The 13,098-nt window shown below is 32.4% G+C and overlaps 3 protein-coding genes across 3 annotated transcripts; 2 read left to right on the top strand and 1 right to left on the bottom strand.

Annotated features, from left to right (window-relative positions):
* Positions 1-3,743: 3,743 nt before the first annotated feature.
* Positions 3,744-4,505, top strand: PGO_020590 (hypothetical protein, conserved; the record flags this gene model as incomplete). The annotated part of the gene is made up of 1 exon (XM_028685877.1): positions 3,744-4,505. One exon carries the CDS (start codon positions 3,744-3,746, stop codon positions 4,503-4,505), a length of 762 nt encoding a protein of 253 aa, XP_028541678.1.
* Positions 4,506-6,692: 2,187 nt separating this feature from the next.
* Positions 6,693-10,016, top strand: PGO_020580 (LCCL domain-containing protein; the record flags this gene model as incomplete). The annotated part of the gene is made up of 2 exons (XM_028685876.1): positions 6,693-6,912; positions 7,123-10,016. The coding sequence occupies 2 exons, from the start codon at positions 6,693-6,695 to the stop codon at positions 10,014-10,016; spliced, it is 3,114 nt and encodes a 1,037-aa protein (XP_028541677.1).
* Positions 10,017-10,613: 597 nt separating this feature from the next.
* Positions 10,614-11,336, bottom strand: PGO_020570 (mRNA cleavage factor-like protein; the record flags this gene model as incomplete). The annotated part of the gene is made up of 1 exon (XM_028685875.1): positions 10,614-11,336. One exon carries the CDS (start codon positions 11,334-11,336, stop codon positions 10,614-10,616), a length of 723 nt encoding a protein of 240 aa, XP_028541676.1.
* Between the last annotated feature and the right edge of the window lie 1,762 nt (positions 11,337-13,098).

The following is a 13,098-nucleotide window of genomic DNA, read 5'->3' as shown; positions in this document are numbered from 1 at the left end:
ATTAAAAAAAAAAAAAAAATGCTTCTAATGTGCTACTTTCCAACCAATTATAGAAACATTCAGAGATGCGGGTAGCACTTCTCTTGTTGTTATTTCAAAGTTCCCATTTAAATACGGGAAATTTGAAAAAAAAAAAAAAAAAAACTGTGCTTATCCTTTATTTGCGCACAATGTGCTTTTTGCAATTTTTACGCCTTGCCGTGCAGGTGATGTCCACTCCGGTATTAAGCTATTGGAGTAAATTTCTCGGTCCCATTAAGCAATTGATATTTTAGTGACAAAATTGAGTTAATATGATGTAATGGGTCACTTTTTTTGTTTCCTCCATTTCTCGACCAACCAGTGGTACACACACACAATCATATATATATGAATATGTACATATATATACGAATATTTACATATATATACGAATATGTACATATATATACACATTATTTTCCGCATCGGGGCACTAACCACTCCGTTTCATGAATAAGTCAGGTTAAAAATTCATGATTTGGTTTTTCTAGGCCTGTTTTTTTTTTTTTTTTTTTTTTTTTTTTTTTTTTCCCCCTTCCCCTTCCTCTCTGTTACATCCAGTTCACGTAAAGTGAATAGGAAATATGGCATAGTGTGGGAATTCACTTTTTGCAGGAAAAATATGATAACTTGTATGCTTGCCTCTTCTCGTGAATTTACAACAGAGGGACACACTAATTTCCATTTGGTGTGTCTTAAGGAAAGATGGTGTTAATAATGTTCTTTTATTAACACATACATAGAAATGGACAGTTTTGAGAAATGAATTTTGTTAGCGTTCAATTTTGCTAGTGTTCAATTTTGTTAGCGTTCAATTTTGTTAGCGTTCAATTTTGTTAGCGTTCAATTTTGTTAGCGTTCAATTTTGTTAGCGTTCAATTTTGTTAGCGTTCAATTTTGTTAGCGTTCAATTTTGCTAGTGTTCAATTTTGTTAGCGTTCAATTTTGTTAGCGTTCAATTTTGTTAGCGTTCAATTTTGTTAGCGTTCAATTTTGTTAGCGTTCAATTTTGTCATAGTGTTCAATTTTGTTAGCGTTCAATTTTTCTAGTGTTCAATTTTGCTCGTCCTTTTCACTGTTTTTAAAAAATTGGAATGTGGAAATAAACGAGTGGGACGGATGGTCATGGATGAAGGAGCCATGTCATCCCTTTTGTCCCAAAGGGGTTAATTCACAAAAATCCTGTTGTAGAGAATTAGCAATGTCGCGCACACATGTACACATACTTAGGAGTATTTGTACAAAGTGCAACTTATTTATCGCGAGAAACTTAAAAAAAAAAAAAAAAAATGCAAGGATGCTAAAAGAAATGGAAAAGAGGAAAAGCGGAAAAACGAACAAGTGTATACCTCACACGAACGCGAAGCATGACATTGTCTATGCGCATGTAAAAAAAAAAAAAAAAAAAACTCCATCAAGATGTCCATCACCAAAGTTTCGTAATCATGTAGTGGCACACTCATCTTCTGCTCGGTCTCCCTCAATTTTTGTGTCTTATTTTTATTGAACATTTATGTACACATAAAATTAATTTCTTAAATGTTGGAATATATAATCCAAGTGTGTACACACAAGGGTTTGTAACTCATTCGATATTTTTACCTGACCCGTTCATAATTTTTTTTTTCATGATTTATGTTTACCAAAAAATTGAAAAATCTTCTACATCATACTGGTAAAAGTTGAAAGAAGAGAAGTTTTTTTTTTTTTTTTTTTTTTTTTTTTCCTTTTATAAAATATTTATCTTACGTATAAAATTTAAACCAACTTCCCTGCTTTATATGTCATCATATTTACAATTTCATAACCAGAGTATGAACATAGCGAGGTACAATTTCAGTTATATACATAATTGGTGAAGGTCTGTGTTTTAGTAAGAACTAATAATTTCGTACATTTCCTGTTTTGTGTGATTTTTTGTTTTCCATACAGACATTTTTTTTTTTTTTTTTACCACTTGTTTCAATTTCTTATTCAATATTACTCACCACACAGGAATATATTGTGATATCCCCATTTGAGTAACAAATTGTGTGGTTCCTCAAACAAATTGTCAAACGGTCTAATCATTCTTACAATTAAATATGAAAAGCTAGAATTTCATTTCATGTTGTTGTAAGTGGGTATACGCGCATATGAAAGCTTATGTGGGTGTAGATACGACCGTGTAAGTATTTTTAAAAAGTGAACACTATGATTATCATTTTATAAGCATATATGTATATCAGAAACGCACACCCTTCTTCTTCTTCCTCCATCCCTTATTCTTGTTTTATTTTATTTTATTTTGCTTATTCGTAGTAGTGCTTTCCTGGCTCGAGAAGCTTGCACCTACTTTTTTAAGATATTACAAACAGCCAAATTTTTTTTTTTTTTTTTTTTTTTTTTTTGATAATACATTTTCAAAGCTCGCTCAAAAATAAAAATATATATTTGTCAGGAAATTCAGGATTTTTTTTTTTTTTTATCTTGACTTTTATCTTATACATATATATATATATATATTTTTTTGCATCATTGCTTAATGTTTCTATTTTGTTCTGTTTTCTTTTTTTTTTTTTTTTTTATACTTACTAAACAAGTCTACACAAATTAGAAGACAGAAAAAAGTATAATAAAAGAGGAAAAAAATAGAGTAAAATAGGATAAAATAGGATAAAATAGGATAAAATAGGATAAATAGAATAGCACAAAATAGAATAAAATAAAGTAGAATAAAATAGAATAGAATAAAATAGGATAAAATTACATGACTAATGTTGTAAGAAAAAAGTAACATGTTCACATGCACACACATAACACCCGTAATTTTATGCATACTGCTAAACTGTACTAGCTATTTTTTTTTTTTTTTTTTTTTTTTTTTTTTTTTATTTGATTGCCTAAATTTTTGTTGTTTACACACTTTTCTGTTACACCACATGGCACATCATATTGTTAAACATTTTTTCCTTATTTTTTTTTTTTATTTTATTTATTTTTTTTAATATTATTTCATTATTTATTTAATTTTATTTTATTTTGATTCTCCCCCTTTTTTTTTTTTTTTTTTTTTTTTTTTTTTTACTCCCTTAATTATTCGCTTTCCCGTGTGCATTTTTTTTTTTTTTTTTTTTTTTTTTTTTTTTTCCCTTTCTTTTTTTTTTTTTACCTGTGGTACAACAGTACCTTTTTTTTTTATAGTTGTACATTTTGAAAATTTGACTTTCGTTTTCTCGCTTCTTTTTTCTTTTTCATTTTGCTCTTTTTTTTTTACCGTTTTTTTGTTTTATTTTTTTTTTTTTTTTTTTTTTTTTTTTTTTCTTTTTTTTTTTTTTTTTTTTTTTTTTTTTTTTTTTTTTTTTTTATTTTTTTTTTTTCTTTTTTTTTTTTTTTTTTTTTTTTTTTTTTTTTATTGTTTCCCTGTCGTTCTTAATTTTTCACCTGTGGTACAACAGTACCTATTTTACTTATAGTTGTACATTTTGAAAATTTGACTTTCGTTTTCTCGCTTCGTTTTTCATTTTCAATTTGCTCTTCTTGTTCTACCGTTTATTTGTTTTATTTTATTTTTTTTATTATATTTAATTATTTATTTATTTGTGTATTTATTTGTTTATTTATTTTCTTTTTCGTCACGCATTAAACACTCAGAAACCGCCGTGTTCATTCTCGCAATTCTTAATTGCGTGCCCTGTTACACCACACTATTTGCACCCTACTTCTCTTCTCTCCCACGTTAGATGCTTTCCTCTTCAATTCCCAAAAGATACATTTTTGAAAAAAAGGGAAACGCAACAGAAGCAAATTTTCTTGGTTGTAAAAGTATCATTTTCGCCCAGAATTACGTTGCCTCGAAGAAACATTTCTCTTGCACCACGAGAGTAGTACCAGATTTACACGAAACAGCGTATGATAGCAAAATTTTAAAAATGGCAATGTCACAGGATAACATTTTTGAAGTTGATGCGATGAATGCGAATGCCTATACCCATGGAAGTCCATCTTTACACAACATTAGCATGATGAACAATGTCAATTGTGATAATGGCATGAACGGCATGATCGGTATGAACAGTATGAGCGGTGGACTTGACGCAAACCAGTATACAGCTAATCCATGCAACAACATGATGACAATAAGTATAAATGGACAAGAGCTGAAAAACAATCCATTAATTTTTGTAGATGGCGACCAATATACCCCAGACACACCAGTGCAAGGAATAGATCCAGGAGTTGTAGCAGTTTCGAATGCTCTATTTGCATATAACAGTGCTTTTCAATGCATACCAATTAAAACTTCACCAAATGTGTTTAGACGAAGGACAAGAGGAGAAGCAAATTCAGAATGGTCAAATGCATTCGTCACCAGAATTGATCCATGTGAATGTGGAGAACCGAACGAAGAGTTTAAGCCTTATGAAGTAACCAAATATTATGACGAAGGCAAGGTCAAAACTGTGTTCAATTTCGACCAAGACTCTTCTTCTCCCCAAGAGTAAATCATCCCCGTCTGGTGACCCTCCTCTGATTATGCTGTCATATCATGTTTCATCTGTCATCCATATTGGGACGCTGCTGCTGGAGAGAAGAAATTTCGCACAATGCGAACTGTCGAAATTCAGAAGTTTTATTATGATCGCCTTGTTTCATTCGTCTGCTTCACCAGTTTGCGCCACCGATTTGCTGCACTAATTTGCTGCACTAATTTGCTGCACCAATTTGACTACGCCCGTTTTATCCATCTTTTCTGACACATTCCAAATTCATACCCTCATAGAATTGTGTCTATCTGTATGACAACGCACTCCAAAACATGGATATGCCCCCCCCCCCCCTCTTCTTACAGTTTCTTTGCACCTCTCGTGTAGTATTTTCTTTTAAAAAAAATTTTGTAATTTCTTCACCCACCATAGTGTTCGTTTCATTCTTATTCGTCTCGTCCGTCCTAAGTCTTAGTATATTCCACTTTTTTTTTTTTTTTTTTTTTTTTTCCTCATATTATATAAGTGCTTATTGTACCAATTTCCGTTTAAGCAGAAAAGAAATCATCTCCATTGTGTTACAATTGATATATGCAACTTGATTAAGCTTATCCTTTTTTTTTTTTTTTTTTTTTTTTTTTTCATTTTTTCCCATTATTTTATACCTATCATCAGAATCAACGTTTTCTTATGAAGTTATGTTTGTGTGTGTATATGTATATTGTCTAATCCATGAAGCAAATTCTATGTATCCGAAATGTTTTACATCTACATACTCATATATTTTATTTTTCGATGTCACACATTCTCTGCAGCAGCCTTTTTTTTTTTTTTTTTTTTTTTTTTAAATGTTTGATGAATTTTTAAAACCATGAGGAGAAGTAGAAAGAAACTCCAACTTTATAACACACATCATTTTTAAAGAAAGAGAATTTCAGCTAAAAAGAAAAAATGTGCCATTTCAAAGGGGTTGGGGGTGGGGGTATATACACGCATGTATGTTTATCTAAGCGTGTGTAAATGAAGGTACGTGGTTGGGAGGAGCACACACACACACACATACCGTCTCTCTTCTTGTGTCAAAGGAGAAATGGAAATGTAGAAAGGAAGAAGGGTGAAAATAAAGCAAAATGGTAAACCAATAGGGAAAAGCACAGTTGTCATTTGCAGCACTATCGTGTAAACTAGCACGATGTCGAGAAATCCACAAGAAGGATAGCTTCTATATGACATTGTATCACACACCTTTCATTTCAGAACTTAAACATGGTTGAAGGAGATTGCACTCCCTTTGTCTCCCTAAGAGGATGTTGTGTGTAGATTATTTTAAAAAAAAAAAAAAATTAGAATTAAGGTATATCTAAGATGGGCATTTTTTTTTTTTTTTTTTTTTCATTGCTTTTTGACCTTGGCTTTTCTTCTCACTTTTCTGATACGAGTAGACTGTAGATACACAACCTTTGCAATAACGCAAAAAAAAAAAAAAAAAAAAAAAATATATATATATATATATATATATATACACATATACATATAATGAAAAATACAAAATAAAAGCACTAATGCGGATGCCTATTTAAGCGTCTCACGAATCCTGCAAAAGAGGATGCAAACCAAAACAGAAAAGAAAAAAGAAAAAGAAGAAAAAAAAAGGCAAAAAAGCAGAAAAGTAAATGATGCGAATTTTCGAAATGATATGTTTCCATGTATACTGATATGTCATTCACCCCTTTGTTCATCTCCAATTTGTCTTTCTATTTACATTTTTATTTTCCCTTTTAAAATTTTTTTTTTTTTTTTAAATGATTTACATAAATTACACAACACTGTTACATGTGTGAAAAAAAAAAGACGTCTACAAAAAAAATTGTACTAAAACTGAGATTGGCGTGTTTACTGTTTTTTTTTTTTTTTTTTTTTTTTTTTTTTTTTTTTTTACTACTCTTTTGCACTCTCATAACTGCATGAAAAATAGACATGCCAGACTCTATGTGGTAGAGAAGTAGTATCAAAAGGTTGTTTTATACAATACATTTGTGTGTCAAGAGGTATATGAATGTATACTTCGCGTATTTTTTTTTTTTTTTTTTTTTTTTTGGTACAAATTCGCATTATGAGCGGGTAAGTTCAAAGGTAACTCTTATCTGCACTTGTTCATAAGAAAACATCTCAAAAGAAGAGTCCGTATAACATCAAAAAGGCATAATGAAAAAAAAAGCCACATATTTGACATTGATTTGTTTCATCCTTAAAAACCTTTTAGTCTTTTCAAAAGATGCAACAAGAACCTCACTAGAAGGGATAACGGAATTTAGACAACAACACAGAAAAACACTTGATGGCAGGCTATGTGCTGCTGCTTTTCTGCACGATGATCAAACGTACACAAATTGTACCAATGCCACATCTCCAGATGGGACTACTGGTTTGTTTTACGCTGGATCAGTAGTGGGGTCACACCGTATCCTTGCGAATCACTTCACATATGAGCTGCTTCACATATGAGCTGCTTCACATATGAGCTGCTTCACATCTGATCCGCTTCACATCTTAGCCGCTTCACATCTTAGCCGCTTTTACATATGAACCGCTTCACATCTTAGCCGCTTCACATTTCTCTTACACCACTTCACAGGAAGAGAATGGTGCTATGTCGAGGTGCAACTGCTGGGGAAAGGTTCCCGAGATTGGGACTACTGCACCAATGGGATCAATTACGACAAACTGAGACTACACGCGAAGAGGGTTTTTGAAGAGAAATCTCTAGAAGCAGATCGTCTGAAGGATAGACTTTACGTTTTGAATAGTCGTGTACAAAGCATGTTGCAAAAATTTGATTCCGTTTGTGGAAAAAGGCATGAAGTTGTAAATTCTCGAATTGAAAAAATAAATCAGTGGCTTCACAAAAGTGCAGAATCGGTGAAAAAAATTGAAATAAATTCTACAGACTTAGATGCAACAAAAAATATAATTGATAAGGTACAAGTGGAAATAAAAAGAGAAAGTGATGGATTCAAAGAAGCAGATGAAAATTGTGAAAATTTAGATGGGTATGAAAATGAGCCTCATAGCGATGGACTCAAAGTATCTTATTATAATAATTCTCTGTTTGAGGGATTTCCAATTCAAACGAGATTCGAAAAGGAAATTAATTTCACTTACAATAATAAAGGGCCTTCAGAAAATATTTCTCCCTATAGATATTCCATGCGTTATGAAGGCTACATAATGATTCCACATAATGGCACGTACACTTTTACAACAAAAACCAATTGTTACTTCCGTTTATTTATAAACAATAAAGCTATCTTGATTCATGGTCTCGTGCAATCAAATGAAAAAGAAGACGCTACAGATGAACATTCGCATGTAGTAGAACAGACAAATAACGAATCATCTTCTTTTAATTTATCTCGAAAAATGGCTATTACATATGCTGATTTGAATGACGAATCGAATTATGTGGTTAAGATGTCCAAACCGATTGAATTGGTTGGAGGTGATAAATACAAATTTGTTTTAGAAGTGTCTCATTCATCTCATTTGAAATTTGAAAGTGGTGAATCATCGCTGTCTGGAAACGCAGCTTCTTCTGCGTCGTTTCAACTGTTTTGGAAATCCAGCAGAATAGAGAAGCAGCCAATTCAGAGTAATTATCTCTTCCGAGATAATGTGATTCCACCTGTGAGATTTTCTAGATTAGATGCAGACCTCTTTGACATTGGAATAGTGAACACAAATGAGCAAATATTTAAGAATGATAAGAATTGGGTGTTTACAAATGTTCCTAATAGGTATATAGGATTACATGTACTCAAAACGGATTCAAATCCTCTATTTGATCACTTTTCTGCATCTATAAATACGGGTTCTAATTTGTACATCGCTACACCTGCTAAGGAAATGTTCCCATTGAACCCATCCAAAGATAGTAATATGTGGAAAGCATACGATACAGATGATAAAATAGAAGTAACTCACAATTTAACAAAGGAAAAGAAATTATATAAACTGAAATTTATTCCTTTAAAAAATAAAATGGTTTTAAAATTTAATGTACTAGTTGGTATACCATTTATGATTTTTTCAGAAAATAGAAAAATATTACCAACAGTGTGTAATGGAGATGAAGGAATTTTATCTAACCCACAAAACCAGGTATTCAAAGAGTGCACAGAATCATCTAGTATTTCTTCCGAATTTAATTGCATTGCTGGATTGAGTACATATCATAGAGATAAAAAATACAATATCTGGAAAACATCTAATGGAACAATTGGTGAATATATAGAAATTTTTTTCAAGAAACCAGTATATATTAATAAATTTAAATTCAAACCTGGAGATGATATACTAACATGGCCTTCCGAAATTTTGCTTCGCTTTGATGATGAGGAGGAGGAGGTTGTCATTCCTATTTTGCACACATCTAATATGGAACAGAATACAACTCGATTAGAATCCCCAGTTATAACTACATCTGTTAAAATTGAAATAAGAGATATGTATGAAAATGAGAAGAAAAGTACTGGTGGTTCTTTTGAATTAATTGGAAATTCATGTAATTTATTGGATGAAGATTATATAAATCATCATGCATCTATCGAAATTACCCAATGTAACAGTACGTTATCTAATGTGCCAGATGTAATGCCGTTATTGAAAGGAGACAAATTTTTAGCTAGCTGTGATTATCATTGCTTAGATAATGTAAACGCAGAAATGGTTTATGGGTCCGATTTTTATTCTATCGACTCAGCTATATGCAAAGCATCTGTTCATGCAGGTGTGTGCAACATTAAGATGAAACAAAATTGTAAATTTTTAATTCTTATAAATGATGGAAAAGAAAATTATGTAGGAAATTTACAAAACAATATCATGTCGCTAAGTAAGAGTTCCACTTCTAATTTTTCATTTTCCCTCTCGAGTGAGTTTATTAAACAGAATAATATTAACACATCATACACAGAATCTACACCAAATAGCTATTCCATAGTCTTTAAACGAAATGATGATACTTATTTTCCAAATAAATTTTTAGTTGATTCAGGGAAAGTGTTTACAAATTATGGAAATTTTGCATATGGATGGAAGAATCCGATAAGCTTCTTAAGTCCTGTTATTTCTCCTCAATCGTTTCCCAATGACAAAAATACATTTTCATCAAATGGAATATACTCTGGTGGGATCGACTTTCCCCCTGCCTCAGCTAGCCAAAATTGTATTACCGAACTAGATTGTCAAACTAACTTTTGGAAATTTCAAACTCATGAAAATGGAGTCTATTCTGTTCAAGTGCTAGTTGGAAATAAAAGCTCGTCAAGTAAGCAGAAAGTTTTTATTGAAGTTAATGGAATTCCTTTCATAAAAAATGTAGGACTTGATAAGGATGAACTTTTCGTTGCCACTAATGATATCCACGTTACAAATAGATCCATTGTATTTACATCTACTTGTCTTGGAAATGACAATGATTGCTCTCATTCAAAAGTTACCATAATGGCTGTCCAAATTTTGAAGATTTAGTCTTACAAATGGTATCATAAAGTATGAGAAAAATGTTCTTTACATGCAAAAGTACACGATTGCAAAGTTAACATCGAGCAGAAGCTTCTTTTTTTTTTTTTTTTTCTTTTTCACGTTTCCAATTTTGTCTTCCACCTATGTGGTGCTCCTCAAAGGAGGGAGTGTGGCCTTGTGTTTAGGGTTCGCTTCATCAGTGAAGTGATTCATTGCATCATACAAATTTCATTGCATCATACAAATTTCATTGCATCATACAAATTTCATTGCAACTTTTTTTTTTTTTTTTTTTTCTAAATAACCATTTTGATAGTACGGCAAAAGAGTCATATATATAAGGCTTGTCCAAAAAAAAAAAAAAAAACGTAAGAAGTTAAACACAGGGAAGATGTGTGTGTTATATGCACATTCATATCTCATGCTCTCTAATTTGTTTCCTCTTCATCTGGTATGATCCAATTCTATTGGATTTTTTTATTTTTTATTTTTTATTTTTTATTTTTATTTTTTATTTTTATTTTTTATTTTATTTTATTTTTTTTTTTTATTTTTTATTTTTATTTTTTATTTTATTTTATTTTTTTGTTCGCCCTCCTTTGTTTACACATCTTGCTGGTCTTCTTCCTGCACCATGCAGTGCAACTTAAATCTGGAAAGTATACTAGTAAGTCCACCGATTGCAATTCCACAAGTGGTGAGATCAAAAAGTGGTAATGCTTTAAGTGTGAATCCTGGTGGTAGATGAAAAATACATTTAGATGTTATAGTAACTTGATACAATCGTATATATTCTTTTGGCCTTGTTATATGAGCAGGTAGATATGGTAGATAAACAGAATTAAATTGAGTTCTCCACCATTCACCTAAAAATTCTCCAACTTCGATAGTTTCTTCACGTTCATCTTGTTCATCATTTAATTGGCTTGTTGTTGTTGCAAAATGCATATCCTTATTTGTGTTAACATACTTTTGTAATTTTTTTTTTAAAACTTCCTTTGGTTTTTCCCAAGATTTATATTTTCCACTTAATAAGTAGTATGATTGATTTTCTAAATTTTGCAAAAGTAGTAAATGGGGATAGTCATATCTATGACATAATATTATGGCTAGTGCTGAATTCCTAATTCCATTCTTATTATATGAACTTATGCGCTTTTTACATTTTTCAGTATCTAAAATAAATTTATTTTTCAGCTTTTCATCAATGTTAAATTCGTAATTAGATTGTGGATATATTAGCCATTCTGATTTGTTTTCTCGCAAAGTCATGACAACCGAGTTCACCTGACTCGCCGGAGGTGTGCTATCATTTGGTACTATCATGCCTTATGAGGCTATATGCCAAGGGTTGAGAAGTTTGCTAAGGGTTGAGAAGTTTGCCAAGGGTTGAGAAGTTTGCTAAGGGTTGAGAAGTTTGGCAGGGGTTGAGAAGTTTGGCAAGGGTTGAGAAGTTTGGCAGGGGTTGAGAAGTTTGGCAGGGGTTGAGAAGTTTGGCAGGGGTTGAGAAGTTTGGCAGGGGTTGAGAAGTTTGGCTATATTTTCTAAATCTGGGTGCTGCTTCAACGAAGGGATAGTGTTCCCAATGGGTTCTTCTTGATAGATGCATTTATTCAGCTTATAAGCTGCAGGGTTCGTCATTTTCTCGTTTTTTCATCCTGCCGATTTGTCAGCTCATTTCCATGATTTCTGCTTTCCTTAGCTTCCAGAGTTACGCATATCTACATAAGAAATTTTGCACGAAAATGCATTACCCGTAAGTGTTTTAAGGGCACTGGTTTGTTCGCTTCATCTGACATCTCTACCTCTCCCAACGCTAGTCATGCGCGCGCACTTGATGTATATACATATATACAGTTTCTATCTTGTGTATATTTTCCAATGGTTTAGCGAGAAGTGGTTATAAATAATAGATGTAAAATAATTTGCAAAACCAAAAAAAAAAAAAAAAAAAAAATTTTAAGTAGGTTGTTATAAGGGTGCGAGGAGCGAAGTGTAAACAATTTGTAGTAAACTTTTTTTTTTTTTTTTTTTTTCAAAACTCATTTTGGTTGACTATTTCATGTTTATAGAAATAATAATATGTTTCCTTTGAAATGATGAGAGAGACTTGTATCTGTTTGTTTCGGTAATGCAACCTATGAACTCTCACCACACACACACACACACCCCTTTGGGTTTATTCCTTTGCCTCTCCCTTTTTCTTCTCCACGTTTTTAAAAATTGAACCCCTCTGCTTTCAACGCATGCGAGAAGCTTCTGCGTGCGTTCTCAAATTGGTTGTCACTGATTGTCACTGATTGTCACTGATTGTCACTGATTGTCACTGGTTGTCACTGATTGTCACTGATTGTCACTGATTGCTTTCAATGTTTAGAGGTGAATGCTCCTCAGCTTTAAATGAAACGGAACGCATACCACATGCTACCCCATCAAACCATAGCATATGCTTCTTTTCTTTTTCATCATATTTCCATCTTAGTGATTTCTCAGGGAGAAGGTCTGAAGAATCGATTCGATATTCTTAACACTGATTATCTGTACACGTGTATGTGGTGGATGTGTGGCATGAAACATGCATGCACCAGTTAAATGTTACCCACCCCATGGTTGTATCTTTCCACATAATTTCACAGGGACAATCATACAAAAGGACAAGTCTGCGACAGGGAGAGGGAGAGAAACTAGGTTCAATAAGTTCCAAGATCATAGATGTACGTTTATGAAGAAAATCTTTGCTATGCGTGAGGACGGTTGAGGGAAAAAGGAAAAGCTTCTCTCCCTGTAGTGTAAACCCTGATTTAACAAAAGTTCATTTTATTTAGTCCCTGTAGAAGCAGTGCTAAAGAAGCAGCGCGGCAGGAACGCTGGGTTAAATGAGTTTCTACCAAAGAATTGGGTTCAGAAAATGGCGAAAGAAGAAACTGTTTCAAAACGTTGGTTCGTTATTAGCATGAACAAGCGAAAGATGGATGGGAGAAAATTCAACTAGCTGTCCCATCTTTCCCTCAGATGGAACCAGAACCGGAACCGGAAATGGAACCATTTTAGAGGTAATGTCCTTTTTCAAGGATTTTTCCAAAAGGTA

Source organism: Plasmodium gonderi (genome assembly GCF_002157705.1).
Source record: "Plasmodium gonderi DNA, contig: Chr02, whole genome shotgun sequence".
NCBI classification, from domain to species: Eukaryota; Apicomplexa; class Aconoidasida; order Haemosporida; family Plasmodiidae; genus Plasmodium; species Plasmodium gonderi.
This window is presented reverse-complemented; position numbering and strand designations above follow the sequence as displayed.